General features: G+C 35.5%; 2 protein-coding genes and 1 non-coding gene across 3 annotated transcripts; 2 read left to right on the forward strand and 1 right to left on the reverse strand.

The window, feature by feature from the left end:
• The first annotated feature begins 5,164 nt into the window (after nt 1–5,164).
• Nucleotides 5,165–8,264, forward strand: LOC131653089 (rRNA 2'-O-methyltransferase fibrillarin 2-like). Its single transcript, XM_058923134.1, has 7 exons — nt 5,165–5,316; nt 5,486–5,799; nt 6,300–6,395; nt 6,482–6,559; nt 6,638–6,814; nt 7,696–7,764; nt 7,949–8,264. The coding sequence occupies exons 1-7, from the start codon at nt 5,301–5,303 to the stop codon at nt 8,123–8,125; spliced, it is 927 nt and encodes a 308-aa protein (XP_058779117.1). The 5' UTR covers nt 5,165–5,300; the 3' UTR covers nt 8,126–8,264.
• Nucleotides 7,300–7,370, forward strand: LOC131654462 (small nucleolar RNA snoR60). The gene has a single exon (XR_009299499.1). It is a non-coding gene; the product is annotated as a small nucleolar RNA snoR60 (small nucleolar RNA).
• Nucleotides 8,265–8,551: 287 nt separating the features above from the next.
• LOC131653088 (protein DETOXIFICATION 35-like) lies at nt 8,552–11,744 on the reverse strand. The gene is made up of 7 exons (XM_058923133.1): nt 11,385–11,744; nt 10,282–10,907; nt 10,096–10,152; nt 9,500–9,738; nt 9,297–9,415; nt 8,953–9,039; nt 8,552–8,847 (listed from the first exon to the last, which is right to left on the reverse strand). Exons 1-7 carry the CDS (start codon nt 11,643–11,645, stop codon nt 8,776–8,778), a joined length of 1,461 nt encoding a protein of 486 aa, XP_058779116.1. The 5' UTR covers nt 11,646–11,744; the 3' UTR covers nt 8,552–8,775.
• Between the last annotated feature and the right edge of the window lie 14,430 nt (nt 11,745–26,174).

The raw sequence follows: 26,174 nt of genomic DNA on the forward strand, positions 1-26,174 counted from the left end.
AAATATAAACAATATTTACAACCATTGGGGTGCCTCCCAACAAGCGCTTGTTTTACGTCGTTAGCTCGACGCCTTTATTGTTTCGGTGTTTGGAAAGTAGCTTCCTCCCGTCATGCCATGGTGACGTCTCACCGTGCAAACCTAAAGAAAGTGTCCTAACCAAAGCACTCAACAAACGTCACAGGTACAAATATATACAATGATTAAACGAACATAAAAACCAAAGTATACAACTATATACACAAACAAACACATATGTACAAGTTTGGAACAAATACAATTATTATCATACAAAAAGTGAAAATTGGTGAATGTTGGATTCACAAGTTGAAAAGTGAAGATTTTGAATTAAAGAGCTAAGCCGAGATCAACATGTTTCACCAACATTCACCAACAAAAGTATACTTGTATGTAACATATACAAGTAAAACTATATGGTGAACATAAACAAGTAAACATGTACAAGTAAGTATATATACAAGTGAAACTATACAATATATACGATATATACAAAGCTCAAAACCACGAAAACTATTGCGATGCAATCCACAACCATCTCCGGCAACGGCGCCATTTTGTTGAAGGCAGTATAAGGCAAGCAACAGAAAAGATTTGGAAATATTGATCCAGGATTTATCGTCCTCAGAGATGGAGAGATGCCATTCAACAGTTTCTACGGTTTCGAACTTTGGATTGAATGAGCAAAAAGTAAACAAAGATATAGACAGGAAAAGAATAAACACATTCTTAGAAGAGAAATAACTTATCAGGAATGTAAATATATTCACTCTTCACAAACATACACTTACCAACCCATTATACTCAACCTACGATACTCATCTATGTTATCACGTATCTCTCACATAAGCGTCCATCTCTGGAGCACAAACGAGATCATCTCACAACTAAGGTTATCTCTAACGCGAAGTCACGAGAACATCCGTGTTCTCGCGTCGGCGATCTCTCGCGCGCCGCTCAAACACGAAAGCATTAAGTACGGATACCCACAGTGAATGCTAGCTCTAAATCTATCTCTAGAGCTCAGAACCAACAGATTATCATCCTAGATAAGGATTCAAGAAGTTTATCTCTAAAGTAACCCAAATCCCCAGCATAGAGCAAAAATTCAGGATAACATCAACACAGATTCGTAAAGCAAGTTAAATATAACATTATAATCGGTAAATATACATAACATTCAAGTAAATATACAAACAAAACCAACCAAAGAGAAATACACAAAGAAGAAGAAAAATGAACCGAAAATCTCCCGGTTTGTCAGCTCCGTTCGACGCTCAATCCACCCCCGATCATCCGTATGCAACCTCCGAAGTTGTTTTCTAAGCTAATTTTGATCTAAGAATGAAGTTGATGGTGTTGGGACTCAAAAATACCCAACCCATAACCTAAAAATGTGATTTTTCCCCTTTTTAACAAGTCTGAAAATCCGCAGGTCCGCTGAGCGGAATAGAGTCCGCTTAGCGGAGTCTGCTAAAAATCAGATTTTGTTTTCGCCATAACTCGAGAACCGTAACTCCGAATTGTGCCCGGTTCGAAGCGTTGGAAAGCTTATTCAATGCTCTATCCAATAATGAATGAGTGGAAACCAAAATGATGATTTTGGTCATCCTTATTTTTGAGTCTTTGGAAGTCCGCTTGATGATGGCTAAGCGGGCTTTCACCAAAATTGCGAAATCGAAGCCGTGCCTTTGACACTTTATTCCTCAAGGCTCCAATAAGCATGAATACCTATAAAAACAAAGGAAAAAATATCAAATGGTATAAAAGTATATGAAAATACAACTATTCACAAAGTATACGTATTTATACACAAAACGGGGAATTACTCAAACGGTGTTAACAAAAGTATCGATAAGTGCCACTATTTACATACACAAAATAAGTACATTTTGGCACTTATCACTTGTCCGAACTGAAAAAATGTCCAACCCAAACACTACGGTTTGGTTCGGATTCTGGTTCGTTTCAAATTTATTTGAACTAATGAACACCCCTAAAAATGGCCTCCAGACAAAACTTTTAGTAAGAAAACATCATTTTTTTAAAACAACCATCAAAATAAGATCATCATGTGGATCAAACAACAAACAAATTAAAATTAAAAACAAGAAAATTGTAAATAAAAGGGGGCCTCGTATAGAAATCATTGGCTAAATAGATTTGACAAAGAAGTTTTAAAAGTAAATTGCAAAAGGGAATAACGTCTCTGAATTGTTGATCGTGGGAAATTGTTCTCCCATTTGTGAGAAAAAACGGTCCTATTTATAGGACAAACTAGGTCACTAAAAATAGAAAAATAATTAACGGTGACACAACACAACCAATTGGAAAGGAGAGATAAGAATATGGACCAATCACAAGGTAGTGTGACACAATGAGACGAATATGGAATGTCAAAATGTGGGATTAGAACCTGTGCTTCTTACTTGCAAGCTTTATTCCTTACCAATTGTGCTATGTTATTTATTTGAAATAAAAGGTCATTTGAAAGTATATAAAGGGTGACTAAGCATTTGCTATTTAAAAAATATAAATAATAATGAATACATTATATTTTTTAATAGACAAAATAAATTGTAAACAAATGTTTATAAAACCCAACATGTTAATGTAAATAAACCAAAGAAAATTATAAAACCCAAATTTGAAAATAATTTTGACTATAGAAACATGGCGTACAAATGTGAAGTATGATAGCTTATAGTAGAGAATATGGTAGGAAATAGACTTAGGTGGTTTGGACATGTAAAAAGAGTGTGATGCACGAGCCTATCTCTACATCCTTTACTTAGTTCCATGCCCTTCTTAGATCTAAGACTTATAGAGGCATCTCACCCTTGAGTTCTAGAGCTTCTTGGTGATCGAGTGGAGCTGCACCTAACATATTTCTTCAAGTGGCCTTCATGGATGTGACACTCAATCTCCTCCTTGAGTTGGTACATGTATTATTGCATGATGGCCTCGACTTTATGAAATTTACACCACATGTTGGGTTCAAGTCCCAAGATGTTTGACTTAGGGGTTGACGGAAGAATGATATCGTATGTGTGAAGGACCTTATGCCATATCCGCTCACGACGAGTGTTTATGGGCGTGAAGTTATTTGTGGGCCTCCCGCTTTGCTTAAAGGTCATCATATCCTTGACAAATGAAATGTAATGATTACCGCGTGTCTGCTGCATATAGTCAAGATTGTTAGATGTCTGCTGCATATATTTCTCTATGTTTCTTTCCTCGCTCTTGATGTAGTATTATGTGTGCGTCACCATTTCCACCATGGAAATATATGACCATTGGGTGAAGGATTTGTTAAAATCTTCCACGCTCAGTCTGTTCCAGAAGGCTATTAAGAACGCCTTATGGTTTGTATGAATGACTTTAATGATCACCTTCACTAAATCGAGCAATATATTTTCTCGATGACTCTGAAGGGCATTGTAGAATATTGTGAAGTTGGTGGTTGAAATCCTTTTGTGCATACTCGTTGAAAACTAATGGAACAACTTATTTACTAGGTCCTAGTAGCTGGTGACTGAGAGTTGTGGCAGACTCATGTACCACCTTAACACCGTGTTCTTGAAGGTACTGAAGAGGAGCTTGCATTTAGAGAATTAGATACTCAAATAATTGTCATCTATGTGTTGTTGGAAGTGAGATACTTTTGGGGGTCACTTCTTCCATTAAATATTGCAAGTGACAATGGCTTGGAACTTTATAGTACGTGGGTTCCATAAATATCATCAGTGAGAAGCTAAGGGTCCATAATCGACGTCTCCTTAATGGGACAAACATCCTATTGGTGCTGCTAGAGGTTAAGGATATTTTCCTTTAAAGTCTGATTATGGCGACACAAATCGTCCACAATGACACACATATCCACTATAGCATCTTGGTCCCCACCAGAGCTACTACCTTTTAAAGTTGTTGCTTGTCTGTTCACCATAATTGAAGGTTATTGAAGAGGGTGGACAATAAGTTGTTCGTCGGATAAAAGTGTGACCTACGTCAGTTTTACCAGGCCCTACGGTGGGTGCCAATTGTACTTGCTAAAAAGTACAATAATTGTAGCTATGTACTTGGAAGGTTGTATGTGATGTTCAGAGTTATTGATGATGTTTATATATATATATATATATATATATATATATATATATATATATATATATATATATGTGGTTTTTGGGTGAAAATTAATTCTTCCCCTTAGCCCTAAAGCAGAGGTATTTATAAAGGGTCATTGAGTCTGGCTAGAGAGTGGTGACCTCCGCACCTCTCTTAGAAACATGGAGAGTAAGAGAGTTATTCTTCCTCAAATCAAGGAGATGTCAGTTATCTACTTTGACCCTTTCTCTTAGTCCGTTATGATGAGACACATCATCTCTCATGTTCACTAGCAAATGGGTAATGAGAGTGAGTTTAGGTGGAATAAAACCAACAGATGTGCGACTACTAAGATCCATACGATCTCATGGCCTATTTTAAGTGGCTTTTGACTTCCTAGGGAAACTCACCCTTGTTAGTGTGTTTTGCCTCCCTTACACAGACTATTCCTTCTTAAGACCCAATATAATTATAACATTACACAATATCTCAAAAGGGCTTATAAAGAACTAAGTAATTTGGTTTGATTGTTTCTAATCTTTCACACATGGGCTAGCGCTTTTTATACCATAAGCTCCTATAAATTGACATTACTTAAGATTATATGTTGGATGAATGAAATATATAGAATTGAGTTGTAGTTGTATGAAATGAAATAAAATAGAATTCTATAATTTAAATAATATAAAATTAGAGATGAAGCAAAATAAAATGAAGTGGTTCTATTTCATTTCGTTATTTTAGTCCATCCTAAAATATTCATAAAATTAAATAGTACCTCTAATATATTCCATTCCATTTCATTTTGTTGATTTTAAAATATTCAATCTAAATCTAAAATACAAAGTTAGCGTGTATTTAAAAACAATAGACATTTGTGTTATTTAAAGAAACCTTAGAAGGATTTTATTATAATTTTCTCTTTTATAAAGAAAAAAACAAAACCTAAAATAACTTTCAACAATATAGAAAAAAAGGTATTGGGCTTCTCCATTGGGCTTCCGGGTCAACCCATTATCCATCCATCACTCCTCTGATTCGCTCCAGAGGCATAAAATATCCAATACCAAAACCCTAATTCAAGCTATAAATCCCTTTCGTTTCCATAAACCCTTCTTCACACTCTTCACTATCATAAACCCTTTCTCGCCGCTAAGACCCATCTCACTGCATCGAAGATGGTTGTTCCCAGAGGTATCAGAAAACACCACTAACCCTTTTCTGTTTCATTCTATGATAATTATTTGCTGAATTTTTATGCATGTGTAGTGTTTGAACAAATGTTTCTTTGATGATTTCAGTTTGTAGAACCATGTAGTGATTTATTTGATTATATGTTGTTAATTGTGTTTTATTTATGTAGGTCGTGGTGGTTCCGGTGGAGGTTTCAGAGGAGGTAGAGGAGGTGACAGAGGAGGTAGAGGTGGTGGTGGTAGAGGTTTTAATGGAGGAAGAGGAAGTGATTTTAAGCCGCGTGGTGGTGGTAGAGGACGAGGACGTGGAAGAGGTGGTCGTGATGGTGGCCGAGGAGGTGGAATGAAAGGAGGAAGCAAGGTTGTTGTTGAGCCTCATAGACATGATGGTATTTTCATTGCTAAGGGTAAAGAAGATGCCCTTGTTACAAGGAATCTTGTTCCTGGGGAGGCTGTTTACAATGAGAAGAGAGTTTCTGTGCAGGTAATTTCTTTGACTTCGGTAACAGTTTATGGTTTGAATTAATTCAGTACTTTTTAACTGATTGAGTTGATTTTACTTGTGTGTTTTTGTTGTTCCTGTTCATTACATGCTATTACTTGCAATCAACCCTTCATTTATTATTGTTTGGGAGACCTTTTTCAGCTTATGAGATTTTTATGAAGTTTTTTTGACTGTATTTTTATAAGTTAGTTCTCCAAGATAACTTAGGTAAACAGCTTATAACATATATAAAAATAATTTAAATTTATTTTGTTATATAAATAGCTTATGCTGGCTTATTCTTAATAACTTATTTTGATAAACACTTGATAAACAATAATGTTCTCTCTTTTACTTGATTTTAAAGCATCAATGTCGTTCAAAATGTGCAAAATATTTCTGTATGTGTTAAATTTGAAAATTAAGTTTTTTTTTTACTGTGGAATACTTTAAATTAGTTTGTTGTGTCATAGCTAATTGTTGATATGTAAAATCTGCAGAATGAGGATGGAACTAAAGTTGAGTATAGAATTTGGAACCCTTTCCGTTCCAAGTTGGCAGCTGCTGTCCTTGGTGGTGTAGACAATATTTGGATTGTAAGAGGCTTAATTTTCTCAAACATTATCTCTTACATGACATTATCAATCAAGTACTAATGACTATGTTTTGTTTTTTTATTTAGAAACCCGGTGCTAAAGTCCTTTACCTAGGAGCTGCTTCTGGAACAACTGTCTCTCATGTGTCTGATATTGTTGGTCCAGTAAGTATAAATTAAATTGTGTATTTTTTACATCTTATGTTTAAAGACCAATAAGAATTATCTGTTATGTTTATGTAGACTGGAGTTGTGTATGCAGTAGAGTTCTCCCACCGAAGTGGGCGTGATTTGGTTAACATGGCCAAAAAGCGTACTAATGTTATTCCCATTATTGAAGATGCTAGACACCCAGCCAAGTACAGAATGTTAGTTGGCATGGTTGATGTCATATTTTCTGATGTTGCTCAGCCTGATCAGGTGTGGTTTACATTGTGGCTAATTTATTTTTAACTGATGGGACAAGAAAACTTTTTGTTGTGTGATTTATATTGTGCCTAATTTATTTTTAAAGATTGAAACAAGAATACTGTGTTGTGAAACTGTTTCATAACATCAATCTGTTATCAATCCACTAATTTCACTTATATTTGTCTGTCACTTATTGACAACTTGATTAACAGCTTTTATATTGTATTTTTTTACATTTATTATTTCATGAACTGCTATTGATCAGTTATTTCCATTGGATTCATGTGTATGTATTTGTAGCTTTGGCATGAGCTGGCATTTTAATAATATTTATGCAATTTTTTAGATTTTAAAATTTTTCATATTTTTAAAGTTTACTTTTTATTCATTTAACCTTTTGAAGTGTTGCTTAGCTTCTCAATTTTTGTATTTTAAGTTCTATTTTGTTTTTTAATCTTAAATTCATGGTTTAAAACGTTTTGGTTACTATATCAGTGCATATGATGAGTTACTCGGATTCCCCTTCAAGACTTCTTGGATGATGTAGACCCGAGATTCTGATGTACAAAGCAAACTGTTTTTTCCTTCTGTATTGTTTTATCCTTTGATCAACATTCTATTTTTATTATGCATACAAGAACATGCTATTTTGTTAAAACTCTCTATTTTCAAGTACAGCAATTTGTATTTGTTGCTCTAGTGGTTGGTTTCCCTAGATTCGGTTGTTACTTTTCATGTTTCTTTGTTTCTATTAATTCTATTCTATAAATGAATTTCATTTTTGCGAAGTTCTGAATAAGACTAAAATAATATTAATTGGCCAGTGGGTTGAAACTCCATGCAGTCCAAATGTTTTGTTTTGTTTGTACTTAATTTGATTACCATTGCAGGCAAGAATTTTAGGTCTGAATGCTTCATACTATCTTAAAGCTGGAGGCCATTTTGTTATATCCATCAAGGTTAGTTCAGAAACCAAATTTAATTTGTTATGACTTTTATCTTAGTGCCTGCTTAGTTTTTGCCAATATATCCTTTTTTCTTCCCGTTTCACGTGTCATTGCATATTATCACTACTCTCAATTGGCTTTTCGTTTCAATGTACCTCAAAAATCAAGGTCACTCAATTTTGTTGTTGTATTGCAGGCCAATTGCATTGATTCTACAGTTCCTGCAGAGGCAGTGTTCAGCAGTGAAGTGAACAAGTTGAAGGCAGATCAATTTAAGCCATCTGAGCAAGTGACTCTTGAACCATTTGAGAGGGACCATGCTTGTGTTGTTGGTGGATACAGAATGCCTAAGAAGAAGAAAGATGCTGAATAGTCTAGCCTCCTACTTTTGAGAACATTTAATTTTGTCAACATCGTCAATTTAGGATTTCAATTTTGTTTTTAAGAATTCTCGCTCAATGCTGTACTTCTTATCTGTGATATTTATTAGAGTTTGTTTGCTTAACCATAAATTATGTCTTTTATAATCGCCAATGCAAGTGCTTAGAGTAAACTAGTTTAATAATTATGTTCTATGTTAATGAGAGCCATTACCTTTGAATGGACATGAAACATTTTTGAAACTAGAACTCAACTCTTTTTCAACTTTCTTTTGTGTAAGAATATGGAAGGGGTAGAACGGTATCTTCAAAAGACTTGTGAAAGCTCTTATACCCAAATTCTTCCATCAATTCTTTGAGCCTTCTTTTGTGTAAACTATGTCCCATGTCAATTACCATGACTTGGAGAATAGCGAACCTGGTGAGAATGTTCCATTTAAAGCAACACAAGATACCTGGCATAATGTTATTTTTAAAGAAGCACAAGAGATCATCATGACTTGAAATCTATGACTAACATTACTAATATGCCCAATAATAAGAATAAATTTGTGCTTGACACTTATCTCACTTGAACAAATATGAATATTTATACCAACATTTAAAACTGACTTTAAAGAAACTGTTCACACAACATTTAATTTCAATCAGTTCCTTCCGAAGGTTGTTCTTGGTTAGAGCTCCAGATTCGCATCCGATTAGCAGTTTGCTCTACCTACAATCATATTCCATAAATTACATTATAAAATCTTAACAAAAATACTTCAACTAAGCAAATCTGTAATTATGATTTTAATATACAAAAAAGAAACATAATTACCTCCTTGGTCCAATTGGTCCTGTAAATAATGACTAAAAGTACTAAAATCTGAAGAATCATGCCACACATTGTGCCTCCCCATAGACCCTGTACACAAAGATTCATACAAATTATATAATACATAAGTTGCACTTCTAATATCACCAACATCATTGAAAAAAATGTGTTCATGTCAATGTCGGTGTCCAAAACTAATACGAACACTTGTAAATTTTTAAAGTTATTACTGATGTCGACATGTCAGTATCGTATTTCTGGTGTTCGTGCTTGATAGTTTCAAAACCATAATGCTTTTTCAAGCAAAGTAAAGCTTTATTGATTCTAGAACGAGAATAGTGTTATACCTTGACCCCTAAATGCTGGTGGAAACCAAGAAAAATTCCAATGGGGAGTCCAACAATGTAATAACATGCCAAGTTTATGTAACCAACCATAATTTGCCATCCACATCCAATTACAACACCTATATAAAATTCCCTCAAAATTATTAGAAGCTATAAAAATGTAACTTTTTTCTATTCATAAAAGAAAATGATTAATCAATCACCTGATATAATTTGCGAAATAGTGTTGATAATCATGCTTATACCAAGAAAGTATGCTAATTTACTAGCAGCATGTATCATAACCTCACTCTTGGTAAATATCGATGCAAATTTGTCTTTGCTTAAGAAAATCACAGTCATGAAAATGATTCCAAGAAGAAGAGACTCAAACATAGTCACCAAGAAAGAATATTTGGCTGCTCTTGGATGCGACATGCCAAGTGTATTAGACACACGAACACTTGCAAAGCATTATAATCAATCAATAATTAGTGTGAGCATTGAAAAGAAACATGGAAAAAAAAATTCTATATAATCAACAATTTCAGAATTTCAGCATAGCCGTCTCAAGTTCATGGAAACTCTGTCTAAATTAGCTTAGCTGCAATTTAATCGTGACAAAATAAATAGTAGTTTTATCTAACCACGATTTGACCGTGACAATATTTTTTGAGGTCCTATTTAACTACAGTTTAACCGTGATACGTTTTGGAACCTGTACAAAAATCCGTTTTTGCCCGTCCTAAAAAATTACCCTAACTTTTAGTAGATTTCATTACAAATTCTATTGCAATGAGTTTAGTTTATAGTCACTCACCTTACTGCTATACTTATTCCAAGAAGCAACATTATGTGCCAACCCTGAATATTAAGGCTGCAAATACAAAAGTAAGAATATGAACTGGAAACCAAGCAACAATTGATTATATAAGAAAAAGGTGATATATGTGTATGGACAAAAACTATTATTTAAACCAAAATTTATGTATGATCTTAATCTTACCAAATTGAATAGGAAGCAACATCAATGACAGGATTATCAAGATGACCAGCAAGCAGCATAATGCAAGCAGAATACCATTGTTCTAAGCAGACCATTACAGATGAACCAACACTTAGTTTAGTAAATTCCCATAAATCCTTAAAAGCCATCCAAGATAATCCATTCCATCCTTCTTTACACCAACCAATGATATAAATTACCAATGCAACAGAAAATACCCATCCTGAGGTATTACTTGCCATGGCTAAGCCAATTATTCCCCAATCAAATACATGGGTGAAGATGTAAAGTAAACCATTTTGTATGAGCAATGTAACAACTGCTATGTACATAATAACATTAACTTTCCTTTGTGCTTGAAGATACTTCGTGATGGGTATATTGATGGCATAGGAAAACATATATGGAATCACTAGAATTGAATATTTTCCAGCTAGATCAGCAATTTCTTTTTCTTGGCCAAGAAGTTTTAACATTGGAGTTGCAAATATATGAACTGGTAACAAAAGTATGCAAGTGGTTATGAGTACAATCCATGACCTTTGAAGGTAAATACCAGCATTTTCAAACTGTCCAGCACCATAAGCTTGACCGCATAGTGTTGTTATTGCATTTGACATGCCAAGCTGCAATTTTACATAAGTAGTAGATTTCACAACTTTATCTAGTTTTCAAAAATCATTCAGTATATGCTAGTTGAGCTAAATGAATAAATTGTTGATTCAGAATTCAATCTCCATCAGTATTTATTTATATTTAGGTATAGTATATTTTTAATACGGTATGTTAACCTCGAGCTCAATTTAGTCAATTAACTTAAAAAATATTATATTGGTCTCTAATATATTATGTTAGTAAGTTTTTATGTAATTAACATCAAATTTAACGATGATAAATTTTGAAAAGTTCAGAGACCAATATAATATTTTTTTAAAATTGAGACACCAAAATCAATATATTAATATTTTTTAAAATTAAGATATCAAAATGAACGTGGAAGTTAACATGCGAATATTAAGACTTATATTTATGTAATAATGTAAAAGAAAAGTCAAAAGAAAAGATAAGAAGTTTGGATGAATGAGAGTGAGTGAGTAACTAACCAGCAAAGAGAAATAGATAGAAAAGATGACAGTTTGATAAATGGAGAAAGAAGAGAGTTGAATATCTCCAAGATGACCAGCATAGATGGAAGTTGAAGAGTTATTGAGAAACTGAAAAAGTAAAGACAAAGCCACTGGTATTGCTATCTTCCATATCTTCAATGTTTCACTCAACAAAACATGTCTCAAATCCTTCAAGCTTTTCACTGCGAAATAATCATTTTCTGTAGTAAAGCTTTTGATTACCAAAGGAGTTTCCATATCAGTGAGATTGTTAGACTGAAGTTTGGTATGAACTTCTAAATCTAGACTTGTTTTCTTGGGAAAATGTAATTTGTCTCTATTTATTTCTTTTGTTTGCATGCAATTAAGAGTTTTTTGTGAAGTAGGGACAAGTGTAGCTGTGCCCTTTAATATGCATGTTTAAAATTAAAGTATTATTTTCATGAATGTCACACTCCATCCCTCACAACAATAATAAATAAATGAAAGAGAGAACAATAATTTATCAAATTATCCTAATTAACTATTAGTATATTTAAATTAACATTAATGTTATGTGAGAAAATAATAAATTAAAAATATTTATTAGAGTGTATAATTAAAAAATTAAATATAAAATTGTTTTAAAAATCTAAAGTGATAAGTATTTTGAGACAAATTTTTTTTTTTAAATATAACAATTATTTGAAGTATATTTTATGAAATATCTTGAGAGGTCCCTATTTATTCTTTGATAATTGTTCAATCATTTTCATGCTTAAAACAATTCCAAAAAAAAAAAATCAAAGACAATCACATGTTTTTTCTGGTCCTTCTCTCTGACCACATCATAGTCGTCCAAGCCAACCACCATAAAGAGAGAGTGAAGGAGAGGGCCGGATGGCTAATCATGCACTTTTGATCAAATGCAAAAAAAAGAAAAACAAAAAAAAACTACCTTTTCGGGTGCAAGGTAGATAGTGAGAAGGTTCTATAGCTTCTACCAATTAGGATTTTTCCATTGGACTAGAGAAATTAAATTAAAATTAAAATTTCAATTTTCACGACAATAAGATAAAAAAGATACGCCTACATACTTAGACTCTTAGTCCTAAATGAATTTAGGAAATTTTTAATGTAGCTTATGAGTTACCTTGTGAAAATATAATAATACTTTTATATTTCGAATCCAGACATTCCCAAACGTAATGCATATTTGAATTAAATTTTAAGGCAATAAAAAAATATTACGGAGATACATTTTCGTATATATAATAGAGATGCATCTCTGAATGTTATTTGTTCAAAAACACGTTAGAACCCGTTTTTCTTCCCCACTTCTAAAAAAAGCAACTCTAAATCTCTTCATTTCTCAAACCTTCTCAAACCACATTCAAGCAATCAAACAAGTTCAAAACTTCCTCCATTAACATCAACATAAAGTCCAATCAACCAACTCCAAACAATTATATTTGTAAGTTATCGATTTTTGTAAACTTTATGGAGTTTTTGTATAAATTTATAGAAATTGATGATTAGATTATGAAATAGATAGATTATACATGTTTGATAGCTCATACATAAGGACAAACGAGTTTAACAGGTGGTTATTTGATCAATGTATTATTTTTGATAATTTCGGGGACTGCATTCTGCCATTGACATTGGTGAGAGTTGCATAAAATTCTAGAGACGTATCTCTAGAATTTCGCAATGTTTGGAAACCCAGAACTCGAAGATGCATCTTCGTAGTACACCAGTTTACATTTTTATACAGTCACGTGCCTTAATCTATTAGCAAGTGTAGCGGGGAAAATCTGAGATCGAAGCCATATGATTGACTCGACTCAATATTTTAGTGAAAGTCGCCACTGCGCTTTATTATTTCCAAAGGAAAAGGGAAAAGAACGAAGAAAATCCAAAGTTTGTTTTTAAAACCAAAAGAAGAGATCTTAGGTACGGGTGTTGATTATATAAGGGGAAAGTTTTAAGCATCCCTCATATCTGTGGTACTCCACATAAACCTTTTTGAAAATCTGTGTCGTGTGTGCTAAAAAGGGTTTGTTTTATTTTTAAAATAAGCTCGACAAAGCGTTAAACTTTGTGCCTACATACCTCCTCGGTGCAATGGAGAAGTCAGAGCTAATGTAGTTCCGCTTAAAGGGGAAAACAATTTTTTAAAAGGGATAACCACTTTATCGTCGTCGGAGAGAAATACTCAACCATTGATCTGGAGCATGAGAACAAATGAGTTCTTTGCATCGCAAATGAAAGAAGGGCTCTAACTTGGATAAAATCAACGAGTATGCCACTATCTCTCTCATGCGGAAAAGATCTCATTATATCAATTAATTTCAAAATCGTGGAGTATCGCCGCTCGTTTCAACAATTAATTGTGTCTAAACTTTTGAAGAAAAGCCACTAAGGGCAAAAGATATTTTTAAAAGAAAGATTTTAAAAGAGGTTTTACAAACATAAGAAGGTTTTGGAAAAAGGGAGAAGATTTTGAAAGTCTAAGAAATGGGAGGAGATGAAGAGGCTATCATAGTGCATAAAATAAAATCTAAGGAAAGAACGGTCTAACCAAAATAAGAAGCCAACACTTGACATTAAGAGTCAAAGTAGATTTCCCATCCTTTGGACTTATCAATACCAAACCAACACATTACCACTTGGGGATCCAGATGAACTTATTATCTTTAGCACCACTTTGCATTAAGCATATTAAAATTCTGACGAAAATCGGGCAGAGTAACAACTGTTTTCGGGTAAAATTCTTATATCAATGCCTTGGAATTAACCATCAAGGACTTTCAAGGAAATACCTGCATACACAAACAAACAACAATCCAGTGCCAGACAGACAAAATAACAATAGAGTGACAATATCATAACAGGGTCCAGAGGTACTAAGTCCATAAGTCCGAATCTCCAAAATGCCCGGGATAGTAACCAATAGTCCGAAAGAGCCTTAAGTGTTTTTTAGATTTTTGTTGTTTATTAGTGTGTTAGCATAAAAATAAAGTATGGTCCAAGTGAACAAAAAGAAAATAGTGGAAACATAAACAATACGTCCAAATGGACAAAGAGAAAATAGCGGAATATAAATGTCCAAATGGACAAAGAGAAAATGGCGGAAACATAAACATGATGAAATGATAAAATAAAGCAATAAAGCGAGAAATATAAAGAGCAATATAATAAAATGCGGAAATTAAAGTCAATTGTTAGATGTTAAAGATAACCATCTTGAAACTTGTCAAGTATGTTATCAAAGTTAGTAATGAAAATCGATGGTGAGTGAAGGATGTCCTCGGATTTAAATTCAATGGAAATTTATCAGAAGCTTGATAAAATCATAGCGACTACACGATAAACCTTCATAAGTCTTAAATCAACCGCATACAATTCTCTTCCATATTTGATCTTTTTTATTTGGGACACGAAATATTGCGCTATGTTAAGCAGATCGCCAAGTGATTTATGTAGAAATCACCCTACAACGAGGCCGGTCAAAACTTTATGTGCTAATGCATGCGAAAGAAGCGATATGTAGATCACTCTCCGAAAGTAATAACGCACGAAAAGAAAATAGGTAACAATCTAGTCTTTACCAAGAATCCATAAGAATTCTCAAGTTATTAAGACTTTCATTGATCAAAAGAAAAAAGAAGGAGAAGAAGAATAAAAATGCATAAAATAAAATCAACTCACACTATCATTAATATCATTAATCTAATATTATGGATTTGGTCATTTCAAACCTATCAACATCCTAGATCCAGTGATATTAATGAAGTAGAGGAAGAAGGAAACCAAAACAAGCATAAAAAAGCAAAAAAAAAAAAACATTCTGTCCCAGGGGAAATCGATTTACCTAAGGAGGAAATTGATTTCCTGAGTGCAGGTTTTCAAATCTGGCGCAAAAACAGAGTGGAAATCGATTTCCCTCTGGAGGAATTTGATTTCATGTGCAGAGTTTAAAAAAAAATCAACATTATGAAGCATAAAAACTTGATTTAAACCAACATACAAACACCTTCTGATCACATGTCAATTGGAGCACAAAATTTCCATCAATTCACCATCAAATATGACCAATATAGCATCAAAGATGCATTGAACACAAGCAATAAAGATCTACATCTTAGAGTTTAGGAATTTACCAATTCTTGAACCAAATGTTGAAGTAACTTCAAGAACAAGCACAAAATGTATAGATCTTTCAAAATTGGAGATGAACAAACAAAGAAAAGAATGAAATGTAGGAGGTTTAGTTCAAAACTAGTAAGATTCAATGTGAATCTCACTAATTCTATGAAAATGAACTTTGGGTGAGGGTTTTGGAAAGGGTGAGAAATGAATTTGCAAGAAATTTTTTGGCTCCCCAAGCTTGAGAAATGAGGGAGTAGAGACCTCTATTTATAGGATGGGAGCAAGAGTAGTGGCAATTTGGTCTTTTTGCTCTTGGTTAATTAATTTGTGTTTAGTTGGTGTTTAAATGGTATTTAAATGGTAAAAATGGTAAAATGGGGTTAAAAGAGGTTTAATGAAGAGAATTAATTTTGATGAGGTGGAAAATTGGTAAAATGACAAAAATGATCAAAGAAAATTGGTGCCAAAATGATGCCATGCTTCCCTCCTTATATTTTTTTTGAATTTCTCCCCAGGGAAATCGATTTCCCTCCTGGGTAAATCGATTTCCATAGTGAAATCTTCAAAAATCTGTTTTCTTGCACTGTTTTGATTTTTTGCCGATCTTTTATCTGTAAAATATGAACAAAAGAGACAAAATGCATATTTTTGGATTTTGGTTAGTATAAAACAAATAAAAAGCTAAAAAATGCTTGATGATTCCCCTCAGAGATAAGTATAGTATCAAGAATGGAACTTCACAATGGTGCTCTTGATTGATGATTAAAATGCAATTGATGTATGATCTTAGGGTCAAAAATTGGGGTATGACAGCAAGAATCTTAGATATAATTTTATATAATCAGTTAACTAAAGAAATAGGTCGAAAAATCTGACAAGCATTGAGGGCTCTCAACTTTAGAAATCAAAGCGCTAAAAGTACTATTTATTCATTTTGTCAACTTTCCATTACGGTGAAACTCGACAAAGAAGCGCATCAATTTGTCTTTTAGAATGTCCTGGAAATCTTTTATAAAATCAAGATTGATTCCAACTGGACTCGGACTCTTAAAACTCTTACAATCCCAAACCTCATGCTTAATCTTAACCTCTGAAAAAGTTAGTGTCAATACTAACCCCTCCTCCCTGGTGATTGATTTAAAATAGATATCTTCTATCCCTGGCCGATCAATCACTACTAATTGAAAATGATTATGAAAATGATCAAAAATAGCTTTCCTCACACCATTAACGCCCTCTATCAGACCACCATGAACTAAAATCGACATGATAACAATCGACCTTCTCTTGGAAGACATAATACCATGAAAGAATTTTGAATTCACATCTTCCTCCTTTAGCCAATGTAATATAGACTTTTGCCACTAGATGTTAGAACGTAATTTGGATAAAGAAAGAATTTCTGACGATAGAGAACGCATCTCTCTAAACTCTTTCTCCACCAAATCTCGCTCATTGCAGAAGTGGTAAAGCGGCAAGCAACAAAAGTTTTGGAAATATTTATCCAGAAAATTATCGTGTCCACAAAGATTAGTGATTTCGAACTGCCATTCAACAGTTTCTACAATTATGAGTTTGGATTGAATTTGTAAAGTATAAAAATAGAAAAGTAAATATCAACACAAAAATAACTCATTTTTTAGAGAGAATAGACTTATCAGGCATTGCATTTAATCTACTTCCCACAAACTTAAACTTATCGATCAGTTATACTTAACCTACAATAGTCATCAATATCATCAAGCATCGGTCACACTTTAAGTCATTTCTAACCTAAAGTAGAGAGAAATGCTATATTATCTCGACAACGATCTCTCAGCCAACCTCAATAACACATCAGAAAACCGTATTTCTCGCGTCGACGATCTCACAACCAACACAACCAACACAACCAACACAACCAACACAGAGGCATGAAGATTTTATATCCACGGCGAATATTAGCTCCAAAAACTATCTCTAGAGTCTAGAACTAATAGATATCCATCCCTAATCAAGATTTGTGAGGTATATGTCTATAACAATCCAAATCCAAACATAAAGCAAAAAGATTAAGGAAGACATCAATAATGATTTGTAAAGCAATGTTAGAATCTCATTTGTGCATATTTTGTATATAAGTTTTGTGGTATTTCTTAAACTCTTGTGCCAAATTTGATCACCTTTTGATATAATAGTATGTAAATAAATAACCTTGTGTTTATTTTCTAAATTAGTTTAGTTTATTAACTCTTCTTATGTTTTCTTTAGGTCTTAACAACTTTTGGGCAAGATGGAATGAGAAGAGTGATCAAAGCAAGCTTGCAAGGAGGGTGGAATGCAAAAAGAAGAAGATTTGTGCAAGGAGGTCCGCTCAGCAGAGTCCAAGCGGACCCAGGCAGAGATTTTCCACCAACAAGTATGCTCAGCGGAGCTGAAGCGGACATGGGCAGGGACGAGCAACAAACTGAGCTCCGTTCAGTGGACCCCCTCCGCTCAGCAGACCTTGAAGACAAAATAGATATTTTTACTGCTCCGCTCAGCGGACCTGCTCCGCTCAGCGGACCTACCTTTTCAACTTTTGTTCTTAGCCACATAAAATTGATGAAAAAAGGTGGTTAGCTTAGTTCTTATCATAAGACACACTTGGAAGAAAAGGGAGGGCAAGAGAAGAGAAAAACCATTTTTTCTTAAGAGAAAATCAAGATTTCCAAACATCTTTCTTTGATCTTCTTGAGTTTGATGTCACTAAATCTTGGTTTGTTGCTTGTTGTTGAAGCTTCCATGGATATGGAGGGCTAAGTTTCATCTTGTGTCAAGATTAGAGGTAGTTAGTTTGTAAATATGTACTTTCTTTGATCTATTATGAATGAACTTAGTTATCGATTAGTACATGGTGAATATCTTGTTATTTATGTTTCATTTGTTGTTTTGGATCATTATTGAGAGATATGTTTCAAAGCTAGACCTAAAAGATATTCATCTATCAATAAACAAACTCTAGAGATAGATTTGTGAGTTGATATTCACAAGTATCAAGCTTTTAAGATTATCATGTTGATTGTCGGCATGAGAGATCATCTGACGGTGAATATGATAATAATCACGATATTGCTTTAGAGATAAACGGTATCGAGAGGATACGTGATTGTATTAATCATGAATAGGTTCATATATATAATCATTAGAGTACATATGAAGCAAACTAATGAACACTAATCTTGACACAGTTTTACCAAACCGTTTTCAAATCCCAAGTTATTGTCTTTAATTTCTTTACACGCTATTTACCTTTCATGACACTAAAAACATCCAAAACCTTAACTCAAAATACACTAAGCTGTAGAACGGCGATAATATCGCATCAATCCCTGAGGAGACGATACTAAAAATACTTATCCTATACTTTCTAACAAAATGGCGCCGTTGCCGGGGATTGGCGTTAAGATATTATAAGCATAGCAATAGTTTTTGTGTGTTTTGAGTATAAATATTATTATTATTGCCTAGTCTTTGCTCACTTTTTGGTTAGTGTTTCAGCTCTGGTTTATGCGTGGGAGTGTACCAGCAGACCAGCTTCTTTTTGATCCAGAAATTGAAAGAACCGCAAGGAGATTGAACAGTAAAACCAGAAGAAGAAGGAAACTAGCCAAAGAACGAAGATTAGCCCAAGAAGCTACTACTTCATCAGCACCACAAGTTATAGAAGAAGAGATGGCAGGGCATGGAGAACAAGATCCACCACCACCACCGCCGCCAAGAGCACCATGTGCTAACAGTCCAAGAAAAGCAGCCCAGTTTGCACGAAATGACAACAATGCAAGAAATTCTGAAATGAAGACTGGCATTCTTCAGCTACTTTATGCTAGTCCCTTTGCAGGTCTTGATCATGAGGACCCATATACACACTTGACAAAGTTTTATGAAATTGCTGGAGCAGTAGGAGCCCCTGAAAGAGAGGAAGAGCAGGTGTTTAAGAGATTATTCCCTCACTCCTTAATTGGCAAAGCAAAGGATTGGTATCTAGACCAACCCACTCAAACCATGACAAATTGGAATGAGTTAGAAGAAAAGTTTCTTGATAGGTTCTTCCCTCAGTCACGGTTACTTGAAGCAAAAACAGCAATTTCAGTGTTCTCTCAAGGTGTGAATGAAACTCTCAATGAGGCATGGGAAAGGTATAAGTCAATGTTGAGAAAGTGTCCTAGTCATGGATTTGATGAACTTACTCAGATTCACATTTTTCGTAATGGCTTACAACCACAACCTAAGCTTCTGTTAGATGCTACTGCTGGAGGTTCCTTGATGGCTAAGACAGCAGAGGAGGCAATAGAGATAATTGAGAAAATGGCCAGAAATGATCATCAGGTGCAACATAACCGAGGAGTTGTTCAAAAGAAACCGGGGCTTATTGAATTAGGAACCAATGATGCTATTCTTGCTCAGAATAAGCTTCTTTCTCAACAAGTGGAGGAGCTTACAAAATAAATGGCAAGGTTACCTCAACAACTCAAAGAGCTACATGATCCTAACAAGAACAAACAAGTTGCTTCGTGTGAGCTTTGTAGTGGAGACCACCCTACCGGATATTGTCCACCGGTGAATGAAGTGAATTACATGGCGAATCAAAATCAAGGAGGCTATCAACAAAGACAAGCTCCTTACTAAAACCAAGGTGGATACCAACAAAGGCCTAATGCACCACAATATGGCCAAGGGTGGAGACAAGATAATTATCAACAAAGACAAAGTCCTTATCAACAACAACCACCTTCTCAAGACAAGCCTTCAAAGTTGGAGGAAACTCTAAATCAATTCATGCAAGCATCAATGGCGAATCAAAAGAGTAATGAAGCAGCAATAAAGAATTTAGAGACTCAAGTCGGCCAACTTGCGAAACAACTCGCCGAGAAGCAAACCAGACCATCATTCACGGCAAACACTCAAACCAATCCTAAGGAGCATTGCAAAGCGGTTGTAACTAGGAGTGGGAGGGTGCTTGAAAGTGAAGTGGAGAAGGAGGTCGAGGAGGAGGAAGTTAGGATAGAAAAGGAGAAAGAGGTAGAAAGCGAAGTAGAACCAAAGAAAAATGAGGGAGTCTTAGTTGAAAATGAGAGTGAAGAAAAAAGTGAGGAAGAAGAAGAAAAAAATAGAGAGAAAAAGAGAAAGATTAAAGAAGGGAAGAAGAAAGTTATGAGTCCTCCCGTTCGTAATTTACCTTACCCTCATGCTCCCTCAAAGAAAGATAACGAGAGGCAATATGCTCGTTTTCTTGACATATTTAGGCAATTGCAAATTAATATTCCTTTTGGTGAAGGTTTAGAGCAAATGCCAAAATATGCCAAGTTTATGAAGGACATCCTCACAAAGAAAAGAAGTTACACTGAGCCCGAAACGATTGTCCTAGATGCTAAATGTAGTGCCATCATTCAAAGTACTTTACCAAGGAAGGAAAGAGATCCGGGAAGAGTTACTTTGCCGGTTACTATTTGTGACATTCATATTGGAAGAGGTTTGGTTGACACGGGTTCAAGTATCAATTTGATTCCTTTATCCATGGTCAAGAGGTTAGGTATTGTTGATATGAAAAATACAAGAATGACACTTCAATTAGCCGATAAGTCTACAACTATGCCTTTTGGGATAGCGGAAGATTTACTGGTGAAAGTTGATAAGTTCTTTTTTCCAGTTGATTTTGTTGTCATTGATATGGAGGAAGATGTTGATACCCCATTGATACTAGGAAGACCTTTTATGAAGACGGCAAGGATGATGATAGACATTGATGATGGTTTAATGAAATTGAGGTTCCAAGATGAGGAAGTGTGTTTTGATCTCTCAGAAGCAATGAAATATCCAAATGATACAAGTGATTGTTTTAGAATTGATGCTATGGAGGAAGTTATCATGCAAGTTGAAAGTCGAGCTCATGTGTTCAATCCTCTGGAGAAAACATTAACCAAAGCTCTTGATGTTCTCAATGAAGAAGAAGAAAAAGAGATTGAAGAATGTTTGCGAGATCTTGATGTTTTTGAAGAGATAAGTCCTTTTGAAGCAAAGATGGAGGAGTTGAAAGATGAGCCAAAGGTGGAGGAAACTAAGTTAGAATTGAAGATGTTACCACCTCATTTGAAATATGTTTTTCTTGAAGAAGGTGGTAAGAAGTCGGTGATCATTAGTGGTTCATTGTCTAACAAGGAGGAAGAGAAATTAATTCATGTGTTGAAAGCTAACAAGGAGGCAATAGGATGGGTTCTTTCCGATTTAAAAGGGATTAGTCCGGCCTATTGTATGCATAAAATTATGATGGAGGAGGATTTTAAACCGGTAGCTCAACCTCAACGTCGGTTGAATCCTACAATGAAAGAAGTTGTAAGAAAGGAAGTGGTGAAACTATTGGAAGCCGGAATGATATATCCTATTTCGGATAGTGCATGGGTGAGTCCAATCCAAGTGGTACCAAAGAAAGGAGGAATGACCGTGATCACAAATGAAAAGAATGAGTTGATTCCGACAAGGACCGTGACGGGTTGGAGGATGTGTATTGATTACCGAAAGCTTAACCAAGCTACTAGGAAAGATCACTTCCCTTTACCTTTTATGGACCAAATGTTGGAAAGGTTATCGGGTCAAGATTTCTATTGTTTCATGGATGGCTACTCCGGATACAACCAAATTTCGGTCAATCCGGAAGATCAAGAGAAAACGGTGTTCACTTGTCCCTTTGGAATTTTTGCTTATAGGCGAATGCCATTTGGATTGTGTAATGCACCGGCCACTTTCCAAAGATGTATGCAAGCTATCTTCTCGGACTTCATAGAAAAGACAATGGAAGTTTTCATGGATGACTTCTCCGTTTTTGGAGCTTCATTTGATCTTTGTTTGAAGAATTTGGATGCCGTGTTGAAAAGATGTGTTGAAACCAACTTGGTTCTCAATTGGGAAAAATGCAATTTCATGGTTACCGAAGGCATAGTTCTTGGTCACAAAGTTTCTTCCAAAGGAATTAAAGTCGACCGAGCAAAAGTGGAGGTTATTGAAAAGTTGCCACCGCCAACAAATGTCAAAGGAATTCGAAGCTTCTTAGGCCATGCGGGATTCTATAGAAGGTTTATCAAGGACTTCTCAAAGATTGCAAAGCCTTTGAGCAACTTGCTCAACAAAGATAAGTCTTTTGTTTTTGATAATGCATGTCTTTTAGCTTTCAATGAATTGAAACAAAGATTGACTACCGCACCCATAATCATAGCGCCCGATTGGAAACTTGATTTTGAACTAATGTGTGACGCTAGTGATTATGCGGTAGGAGCGGTGTTGGGTCAAAGAAAAGGAATTTTTTTTCATGCTATACACTATGCTAGTAAGGTTCTTAATGAAGCACAAATTAATTATGCAACAACCGAAAAAGAGCTACTAGCTATTGTATATGCATTAGAAAAATTTAGGTCCTACTTAATTGGTTCGAAAGTTGTTGTTTACACTGACCATGCAGCGATAAAGTATTTGCTTACCAAGCCGGATTCAAAGCAAAGGCTAATCAGGTGGATATTGTTGTTACAAGAATTCCACTTAGAGATTAGAGACAAGAAAGGAGCGGAAAACTTGGTGGCGGATCATTTGTCAAGGTTGGTAAATGATGAGGTAATAAACAAAGAAGAAGAGGTTTTGGAATCATTCCATGATGAAAAGTTGTTCATGGTGGAAGAAAGGCCGTGGTTTGCTGACATGGCTAATCACAAGGCATCGGGACGGATACCGGAAGATTGGAGTAAAAGTGCAACAAAGAAGTTCCTTCATGATGCCAAATTTTATGTGTGGGATGATCCATATTTGTTCAAAATTGGTGTGGATGGTGTGTTAAGAAGATGTGTGACAAGGGAGAAGCAATGAAAATTTTGTGGCTTTGTCATAACTCACCTTATGGTGGGCACTATGGTGGACAAAGAACGGCGGCAAAAGTTCTCCAATCCGGGTTCTATTGGCCGACGTTATTCAAAGATGCCTACTTGCATGCACAAAGTTGTGACAATTGTCAAAGAAGTGGTGGAGTGAGCAAAAGGAATGAAATGCCATTGACAAATATGTTAGAAGTGGAAGTATTTGATTGTTGGGGAATAGACTTTGTAGGACCATTTCCTTCATCTTTTGGTTGTGAGTATATATTGGTTGCGGTTGATTATGTTTCAAAATGGGTGGAAGCAATAGCGTGTCCAAAGGCGGATGAAAAGACCGTAATCAAGTTCTTGAAGAAAAACATTTTCACAAGGTTTGGAACACCAAGGATTCTCATTAGTGATGGTGGCTCACATTTTTGCAACACGCAACTTGAAAAAGTCTTACAACAATATGGCGTGAAGCACAAAGTAACAACAGCTTACCATCCACAAGCTAATGGTCAAGCCGAAGTGTCCAACCGAGAGATCAAAAGAATCTTGGAAAAAACAGTTTCTTCGTCAAGAAAGGATTGGTCACAGAAGTTGGATGATGCTTTATGGGCCTACCGTACGGCATACAAGGCATCGATTGGTTTTACTCCGTTTCAAATGGTTTACGTGAAGAGTTGTCATTTACCCGTGGAATTGGAGCATAAGGCGTTTTGGGCCTTGAAGTTGCTTAATTTTGATCCTAAGGCAAGTGGTGAAATGAGAAGATTGCAATTGCTTGAGATGGAAGAATTGCGATTACAAGCATATGAATCAAACAAAATCTACAAGGAGAAAGTGAAGGGGTATCATGATAAAAAGATTGTGGAGAAGGAGTTCAAGGAAGGCCAAATGGTTCTATTGTTTAATTCAAGGTTGAAGTTATTTCCTGGTAAATTGAAGTCGAAGTGGTCGGGTCCGTTCCGAATCAAGGAAGTAAAAGACTATGGAGCGGTTGTGTTAGAAAATCCGACAACAAATGAAAGTTGGACTGTGAATGGTCAAAGACTCAAGCCGTATCTTGGTGGTGAAGTCGATCGAAATTCGGAATCCGTTCCGATTTTTGATCCGTAAAGCCGCCTCGGACCGTCGAGCTAACTGACGTTAAACAAAGCGCTAGTTGGGAGGCACCCCAACATTGTAAGTATTCTCTGTTTTATGTGTTTTGGGACATTTGAAAAGTCGGTGGAGAAAGAATCGAGTGGAACAGACTGCTGAAAAACCAGAAAATTGCAGTTTTCTGTCATCCGCTCAGCGGACCCCCCTCCGCTGAGCGGACCTGCTAAAAACCAGAAAAAAAATAACAGGGTCCAATGGACCAAACCGGTCCAAAGGCCCAATTAAAGCAGAATTTGTGGCTGAGCGGGTTCAGAACCCTAACTCACCACATTTGTGCCTCTCACTTGTTTCCTTCTCCTTCTCCACCATTTTCAAACCTTCCAAGCTCCAATTTTTTTATTTGTTCAAAGTTGCTGCACTTTTGTTCTTGTCCATTTTCAGCAAGGTATGTTTCTAATGTTGTTCATAATTTTTCAATGATGTCATAGTAGGGTTATGCAAAGATTTGTCTCCTTTTTAGATTTGAAGTTAGGTTTAGTAATATCTAGTGTTTAGGTTTGATTTTATTAAGAAATCTTGTTTATATTTTAGGTTTAGGTTAGATTAGATTTTAGATTTTAGGGTTTTATCACTTGCATGCTGTGATTCTCTATTTCCTTACATGTTTTCGTGCCTAAAAGTGTTGGGGAATGGGGTTTGAAACCCCAGGGATGTTCCTGGTGCAGACCTGTGTCTGCATAATTTTTGAATTTCTGCGCAGGTCCGCTGAGCGGACCCCCTCCGCTGAGCGGACCCTGCTCAGTGCAGAATCTCAGTTCTGTTATCTGTGTTTGATGCAATGGTTTAGGGCCTGGTTTAACACTACCAATGGATATGTTACATTTTATAAATGTTGCTTGACGATGTTTGTTCGATGTTGTGTTGTATTTTTTGTAGATGTCGTCAAGAAGTGATCGGGGAAAGCGAGCTAGGCAATTGGCAGGTTCAAGCTCAGGAACTGCTCCACAACCACCCTTCGATTCACATAGGTTCCTAGGTCCAGAGCAGCAGGCAAGGTTTGAGAAATTGGTTGGTCAAAAGATTTGGCCGGAAAAGGTGTTTAACCTCCCACATAGAGGTAACTTTTATCAGTTTCTGGATAATATTGCGGAACGCCATTGGGAAGCTTTGATCTCTCCAGATACTTAAATCAATGCGGACCTCGTGCGTGAGTTTTATGCCAATGCGATTCCGATTGAGGGAAGGGTGTACACTTACACTTCCTATGTGAGAGGTAGGGGAATTTCTTTTTCAAGGGATGCAATTAACACTTTTTTGGGAAGACCGTCTCCTCGTGCTGCAGGTGAGAAGTGTGAGTATGCGAGGAAAAAGGCTGCAAAGACTTGGGATATGCAGGAGATTGCTGATCTGTTATCCTTTGAGCGCCGAGGGTTCACTCTTAACCCTTCCGGTTATATTCAAAAGATGGACAGGAAGAATATGACTCAAATGGCACAATTGTACACAGTCTTCCTCCTGAACAATGTCATGCCGAGGAGCCACACATCTGACCTAACCATTGACATGTCTTGTCTTTTGTTTTGGATTATGACAGGTGGAGAGGTGGATGTGGCTCAAATCATTTCTGAGGAGATTAGGATTGTGGCTTCAAGTGGTACCGAGTCAGGAACGAAGCCTTCTGCTGAGCTTGGCT

This window comes from Vicia villosa, linkage group LG2 (assembly GCF_029867415.1).
Source record: "Vicia villosa cultivar HV-30 ecotype Madison, WI linkage group LG2, Vvil1.0, whole genome shotgun sequence".
Taxonomy (NCBI): Eukaryota; Viridiplantae; Streptophyta; class Magnoliopsida; order Fabales; family Fabaceae; genus Vicia; species Vicia villosa.

Coding starts and splice junctions, on each gene's coding strand:
- LOC131653088 (XM_058923133.1), bottom strand. CDS start 11,645: ATGGAAACTCCTTTGGTAATCAAAAGCTTTACTACAGAAAATGATTAT. Junction 9,416..9,499: donor TATTTCGCAAATTATATCAG/GTGATTGATTAA, acceptor AATTTTATATAG/GTGTTGTAATTGGATGTGGA. Junction 8,848..8,952: donor GGACCAATTGGACCAAGGAG/GTAATTATGTTT, acceptor ATATGATTGTAG/GTAGAGCAAACTGCTAATCG.
- LOC131653089 (XM_058923134.1), top strand. Junction 6,815..7,695: donor ATGTTGCTCAGCCTGATCAG/GTGTGGTTTACA, acceptor TTACCATTGCAG/GCAAGAATTTTAGGTCTGAA. Junction 7,765..7,948: donor ATTTTGTTATATCCATCAAG/GTTAGTTCAGAA, acceptor GTTGTATTGCAG/GCCAATTGCATTGATTCTAC.